The sequence below is a fragment of the Belonocnema kinseyi genome, chromosome 5 (genome assembly GCF_010883055.1).
Source record: "Belonocnema kinseyi isolate 2016_QV_RU_SX_M_011 chromosome 5, B_treatae_v1, whole genome shotgun sequence".
Taxonomy (NCBI): Eukaryota; Metazoa; Arthropoda; class Insecta; order Hymenoptera; family Cynipidae; genus Belonocnema; species Belonocnema kinseyi.
In genome coordinates this window covers 84215910-84223786 of record NC_046661.1, presented here as the reverse complement: position 1 = coordinate 84223786, position 7877 = coordinate 84215910, and the positions used below count along the sequence as shown (strand labels likewise).

Sequence of the window (7877 nt, the reverse complement as noted above, 5' to 3'; positions counted from 1 at the left end):
AGGCGGTGGGGAACGAGGCCGGTCGCCATCATGAGGTAGTGAGAGTCATCACCAGGAGGTGATCCACGAACCCCCTCATACCGAAAGGGCGAACCCTGACCATCGCCACCAGAAGGTCACCACTAAGTAATTTAACGAGAATTGGCTTCTCATCTGTAGAAAGAACTTATTAATTTAAATAAGAAAAAGGCTTTGCAATGCAACGCTTTAAAATTTATAAAGAAATTTCATCAGTTCTTGAAAGCGGTATGACATAATTTTGCAGAAAAAACTGTAATTGAATCATCAGTTTTTAGTTCGTTTTTATTTGATTGTTTTTTGTCTGAATCAGTCACCTTGTCTGATGCATCAACGTAAGATTAACAAAAATAAATTATTTCATTTATTTTGTTCGATAATACTACTATTTTCACATCTAATTGACTTATTTAAATTAATAATTGATTCACTAATAAATCTTAGCATTCTACAATTTCACATAATTATTGGTAATATTCACTGGATATTACTCTTTAAAATCATATATAATAAACAGTTCCATGTTAGATACTTCACTGTAGAACTTTGGAATGCATTCCAATAACAAATTACAAACAAATTAAATACAAGTAATTTTTAATTTGACTCAAGTACATTAGATGATACACAAAACCTTTAAATTTAATTTAAACACAAGATCAAATACTTGTAATTTTTTCTTCCAATGCATGTGAATTACATTTTTTTCGCCAATTAGAATCCGCGTCTGGCGTACGGACCTCCACCATACTCTAGTAGATCCCGCTCATATTCACGTGTACTACGATGATGTTCTGCTAACCCTCTTCTTTCAATCTCAAGTACTTCCGTATGTATTTTAAGGGCTTTATTATATATCCATTCATGCTGCAAAAAAATTATGATTTCAGGGCTCATTTTAAATAATAAAATAAGGCTCACGAGGCTTACGTAAGTTTATGCATTTCTAGCCATGAAGTACATAACATAGAATAAACATTTTAGAAGAGGTTTGCTTTCTAAAAGTCAATTCACCATATGTGGATAAACAACTTTTAATTACAACCACTTACAGAATCAATTCCTAATTGCTCAAGAAGTCAGATAAATGTTTTTCTACCCTTTAAAAACCTCCCTAGAAAGGGTAAACCCGCCTTGAATATTAAAAATCAACATTTATTGTAGACGCAGAATTATAAAATTAATAAAACCAGAATTGAAATCCAAGCAATTTGAATGAGCTAAAAATCAAATTAAAAATCCTATTTAGCGTCTAATAATCAAATTAATGTACGGAATTTCTGAAAATAAAATCAAGAACATAACGACCAAATTTTGACAATCACCATAAAATTTTCCTATTGTCATCAACGTTTTGGTACTCATACAGGACCTTGATAATGCTGTTTAAGTGGCGAAATTTGTTTGCAATAGGAACATCTTATGGTTGTTGTCCAATTTTTTTCGTTAGAATCTTGATTTTATTTTTAGGAATTCTGCACATTAATTTAGCATTGATTTAGAAATCGTAAATGAGTTGAATACATCATTTTTTTTCTCGATAATAATAGCCAATAGAGGCTACGATCTAAAATTAAAATATGGTGTCAATAATATTGATTTAATGAGAATTATTCTTTAAGCGCGCTTTTTCTTGTGCAAGTTCTAAATCACCAAATATGGTGTCAAGAGTCCTATTGATTATCATATCAATCCACAAGTTGGACCAATTCACACCCAACTGTACCTCCTGGATTTGGCCTTGAACTAAGTCCCTCGTCAACTAATTTTTGTGAGATTGCATATCTAGGTTTTTTTTGTTTGGTTTTTTGGGATTTTTTGAGATTTTCAAGCAGCCATATTGGATCGACCATTTTATATTTTTAAATTTTGACCAACGATTCGTATTCTACGACTTCAAAAACCACTCGACAGGAAGTTTTGTCAAAATTTAAAGAACGACCCATAAGATAGATGCGTTTTGCTTAAGAAGATAATCTATTATATTGTTTATTTAACTATATATAGGATACGCTTATTGACAATCCTGCCTCGTTAAGGTATAACAAAATGATGTAAATTTTGTTTTCTCACAATGTACTTACGTTATTAGATTTCGCGTATAAACAATGGTAGGACAAGATATCTGTTATCCACACATTGGGGCGAACAGCAAAAGGCTCGTAATGTTCTCCAACAATCCTGTATTCATTAAAAGGTTTGTAAGGTATCAAATGACTCGGTATCCTGTTTTTGAAAGGGATAACAGTTTGTGCTGTGCTATTGATTTTTATGAGGACCAAGCGATCGCGGATGTGCACTATTAATTGTTCATCTTGACCAAGTGGTATTGTTTCTTCAATAAGAGGAGGAGGTTTTCTAGCACCTTCTCTTCCACTATGTGCATTTGAACTTGAATCTGTAAAAATACAATAGGAAAATATGAAGTTCAACAAGACATCAATTTTTTGTATTGGTTGTTTCACATAATAATGTATTGAACGCTATGGAGGCCATGCGTAAATGACAAGTGTTTTGGGTCTTGCAATATATAAGTACAGTCGAACCGCGCTTATCCGAGTCCGATTTATCTGAGTCCGATTTATCCGACTTCGCGATTATCCGAGGTCAAACAAAAAATATTTTACCCGTCTTATCCGAGCTATAGCGCAAGAGTAATCCTTATTATCCGAGTCTTATGCACTATTTATACATATGAAATTGTCTAAAACAACCAGAGCGTATTTTCCTAAACCTCTGCTGTGATTGGTCAATAATCTGAATACTCTCAACGTTAAGAACTGTGCGGTCAAACGACAAATATTTTACCCGTCTTATCTGAGCTATAGCGTAAGAGTAGTCTGTATTATCCGAGCCGTATGCATTATTCATACAAATGCACTTGTCTTAATCAACTAGAGCAGATCTTTCTAAGCCTCTGCTCTGATTGGTTAATAGTCGAAATACCCTCTACGTTAAGAACGGTGTAAATCGCTCTTCAATAAAGATGCATCATGGCATATGTAATATAAACTGTTTGTAAAATTTTTTCTAAAAATGTAATTGTACAAATTGAATATTTATTTAAGTTTACCTTCAGTTTTTTACACTAAGGCTTTGTTTATTTCAAATTCCATTTTATCCGAGTTTCCCGATTATCTAAGTTGGGGCTGATCTACACTGGTTTGGACAAGGGAGATTGTACCGTAATTTGATCAAAAACCGACAATGTCAAATTTTACATAAAACTAAAACCTCTTCATCAAGATGAAAATGTAGAAAAAGTTACTTACCCAACAGTGATTCGACGGTTTCTTGTTCCGAATGACGCTTGCGTAATCTCTTGCTCGAACTCGCGCCCTGGTTCCAATCATTTCTATGTGAGTCGCTTTGCAAACTTAATTCTGTGGGAACAAATAGAAAATAATGAGTTTTTAATTTCTTATACATACACTGGAATAACCATGAAGTAGTGGACAAAAAGTTAGAAATTTCAGGAAAAAACCCTTAGGTGTGTGGCTTTGATAAAGGTAAAGATAGTTACTAACAACAATTATTTATTTAAATAATTATTTTTGTCCTAATTAAATAATTATTAGGTCACTTCGAATAAAAACAGACAAGAAGTTAAAAATTTCAGGAAAAAACACTACTTTTCACCATAATAAAAAGATAATAACATTAATAATAATCATAAATTGCTTGAAGAATTATTTTTGTTAACTTGAATTAATTGAGAGGACGCATGCAACAAATCGACAAGCGCTATAAACCGCGTAGAAGTATTGTCCAGCCGGGAAAATCTATCGATAAAAAAAGTGGTTGAAACGTAAAATAAAATATACATTCGAATTCAGCTTGACGCGGCAGACAAATTTTTCTGATGAAACTTTTTCATTCGATATTTATTACTTAAGATAAACAATAAATGATGAATATAAACAACACACTTTGTTTAAAACGTGAATTTGTTTGTTTTTATTTAATAGCAAATTGATTCCGAACGAAAACCACGTATCACGAACTTCGACCAGTGGGACAGTTATCGAAAAAATATGAGTTGAAATAACTTGCCGCTAGAAAGTTGTTGACTTGAACTCGCTGCTATTTGCACAATTTTCAACCCACTTTTTTCAAATTTTCAGAAAAACTTTTTCAAAGTCTAGTGAACAACTTTCTCGCCATAAGTTATTTCAACCAACATTTTTTCGATGACTGTCCCACTGGTCGAAGTTGGCAAAACATTGTTTTCGTTCAAAATCAATTTATTATTAAACAAACAAAAAAATATTAGCTTTTCAAACAAAGTGTGTTGTTTATAACCATAACTTATATATTGAGAATACACCATACAAATTGCAAGCATTTTTATCAAAAAACGGCCGAATAATCGCGAGTTGTGTTTTACAAAACATCGATTTTTGAACAGAAAATTGTCTAAGTTTTTATTGTTTATCTTAAATAATAATCATCGAATCAAAAAGTTTCATGGGAAAAATTTGTGGGCCGCGTCAAGCTAAATACGAATGTATATTTTATTTTATGTTTCGACGACGTGTTTTTTATCTGTCTATTTTTAATATAGAAGAAAATAGCTATAAGCCATTATAATTTTGTTAAACAATTATTTATGCTCTATTACATAAAATTATAACTTACTCCGAGTGAAAACTGAACAAAATGTTAAAAATATCAGAAGAACCACAATATCCAGTATTATTCAAAGATAATATTATTAAAAGAAATAGTAAATGGTTTAAACAATTATATTTGTTATATTTTAGTTGTGAATTATTTGAAATATATAATAAATTCATAAATTTTGTACACTTTTATAAAATTTACGTTCATAAAAGATTAATAAATTAATGGAAATTCTTAAAAAATGTTTGAAATTCATGGAAACGTAATTGAAAGGGGAAATTTCTTGAAACTCTTTTGAAGAATCCTCCTATATTTAAACAAATATATTGTTAAACAATTTTGGATTGATTTTTCACTTGTTAACATTAGTTTGAATAGAATATTTCAAAATTTTTAAAAGGATTTTTTTATATGAAGAAAAATGCAGAGGTATTTTAGGGATTTTTTAAGATTTGAAGATAATTATCATCATTAAATATCTTCATTTGTATTATCATAATAATACAAATCTTCCTAAAGTTTTTTAAAGTCTTGTAAAATAACAAAACTTTATGATACATTTTTTAGATATATTTTCAACATAACAAAAACTTTCAAAAATCGTTTTTACTTTTTTAAAAAAATTTAGGAAATAATGTTTATGTAATCTGGAAAACAAATGAAGCCTCAAAATAAATTGCAAATTACAGTACTCAAAGTCAAACTCTGTTTAAAGGCTTCATTATTCACTTCTGTAAAATTTAAACCCTTAACACTTTTCAATTGAACATTTTTCACCTAAATGCCGTTCAATTACATAACTTATAATTTAAAACTTTTATCAATTGAACTAAGCCCACTGAGCTACGGGACTATATACTAAATATTTAAAATAAATTCTACATGCTCCGCGTGTTGGTTCTTCTGTTATGGATTGAATAGTATAGATCAGCACTTTCCGAAATTCGTTGGGACAAATCGGGGCGGATTTGAGTGCGAATTTTACTCTCACAAATTTAGACGCATTACCCAATATTGAAGTGTTTGCGTGCTTACACATGGAAGTGAATTTCCTGACTTTAAATATTTGCAAACTATTTTTACGTAAAAAGATTTGAAATTGAAACACCGTCTTTTCGAATTTACACGCATTGATACACTGGTTCAATGGGGAAAATGCTGTTCCTACACAATTTTATTTCACACAAAATATATTGTACAAAAGTATACTGATCATATTTTTCCTACACAAAACTTTTTCTACACAAAATATTTCCTACACATAATTTAATACTTTTATATTTTTACTGCACAAAACTTTTTCGACACAAAATTTTTCCTGCACAGAATTTAATATTGTTAAATACTTTTATTTTTTTCCTACATAAAATATTTCCTACGCAGAATTTCATACTGTTATATTTTTTCTACACGAAACTTTTTCTACACAAAGCTTTTCCTACACAACATTTTTTCTGCACAGAAGATTTCCCATACATAATTTTATATTGTTTATTACTATTATTTTATCTTAACACAAGATATGTATATTCTACACAGCATTAAATAATATTTTATTATCAAGATAGTCTATAAACATTGCACAAAAAAATATTATGTGTAATAGTTTTCCTACACAAAATATATTCTACATAAAATTCTTTAATAATGTGCAGCAAAAAAGTCCTACTACTAAGTCTACTTTAGAGTTTTTGCATATCTCGCCTCTTTTGAAAAAGTATTTAAATTTTTGGTTTTAGACAATCTAATTGCAATAATAGTGTTTACAGTTTTTTATTTTATAGCGCCTGCATCACCAACACTTAATACCACTGTAAGTATATTTTTTCATGCAAAATTTTAGTATAAATGATTTTTTTTTCTCAAGAAAACTTTTGCGATTATAACTATGCAAGAGTCATAAAACATTTATTATTAAGATTGATCTTCTACACTCTGAATAACTTAAAGTACGTATATCTTAGTGAAACACCAGAAACAAATTGTGAAACAAATAGAAAGTTCAAAAGTAAAAAATTAATTTTATAAAATCGTCATGAAATCATTTGAAAAATAAGAGTAAAGAAACTATTAAATGATTTTTCAGAAAAAGTAAATTTTGTATTTTTAAAATGATTTTTTTTAACAGTTGGTTTTAAAATACACGACACTTCTATACATCTGAATTAGTAAACAGTCAACTAATTTAATAAATACTCAGTTCATAACTGATCAATCAGTTTTTTAATTCATTTATTAAAATATTAAAAATAAAATGTTATTACTATTTAATGTATGTAGAAAATATTTTGTGTAGGAAAAAATAGTATTAAACAATATAAAATTATGTGTGGGCAATCTTCTATGTGGAAGAAATTTTGTATAGGAAAAATTTTGTGTAGAAAAATTTTTGTGTATGAAAAATATAACAGTATTAAATTCTGTGTAGGAAATATTTTGTGTATGAAAAGAATAAAAGTATTTAACAAGATTAAATTCTGCGTAGAAAAAATTTTGTATAGAAAAAGGTTTGTGTAGGAAAAATATAATAGCATTAAATTATGTGTAGGAAATATTTTGTGTAGAAAAAGTTTTGTGTAGGAAAAATATAATCAGTAAACTTGTGTACAATATATTTTGTGTAGAATAAAATTGTGTAGGAACGAGTGTAACCCGGTCCAATGCGTCATTGCCGCAAAGCGGTATTCGCAGTGTGCCTTAGTGTTTTCAATTCAATTCGTATCAATACTTTCTTTTTTGCTGGAAAGAGAAAAAATAATGTGAACGCTTTCTTACTGTGGTACCTACTACCATTAATCATTATAAATTGAAAATTAATTAATTTTTTAAAGTATTCTACTCACCGAAATAATAAAAAGTAAATACTAATTTTATCAGCACAGTGGTAATGATGTTCCTCATCTCAGAATAAATAGGCGAAGTTCTTGAAGAATTTCCTGAAGATTGTAACCAATGACGAGTGAAAAAAATGTCGTACTTTCCGGTTTATATATTAAAGACGTTATCTTGTTTTTTTATCTTCGTAAATAAAGAAAAGAAGCACAGCAGAAAGTACATTCTATTTTTACTGTTTGCATAGATTTGATGCATGTGCGTTGAATATGGTGTGATCTTGATAAACAAAGGCATTTGTCAGTATTGTGTACACTGTTAGAAAATTCTTGATATAACAAGAAATAATACTTCGCTGCTTTACAAATAGGGATGTACTCTTTTAACTGAAAATTGTACAAGTA

The 7877-nt window shown here is 29.4% G+C and overlaps 1 protein-coding gene across 1 annotated transcript; it reads right to left on the bottom strand.

The window, feature by feature from the left end:
• Positions 1-635: 635 nt before the first annotated feature.
• LOC117173065 lies at positions 636-7597 on the bottom strand. Its single transcript, XM_033361444.1, has 4 exons — positions 7485-7597; positions 3291-3401; positions 2103-2416; positions 636-885 (listed from the first exon to the last, which is right to left on the bottom strand). Exons 1-4 carry the CDS (start codon positions 7540-7542, stop codon positions 733-735), a joined length of 636 nt encoding a protein of 211 aa, XP_033217335.1. The 5' UTR covers positions 7543-7597; the 3' UTR covers positions 636-732.
• Positions 7598-7877: the final 280 nt, after the last annotated feature.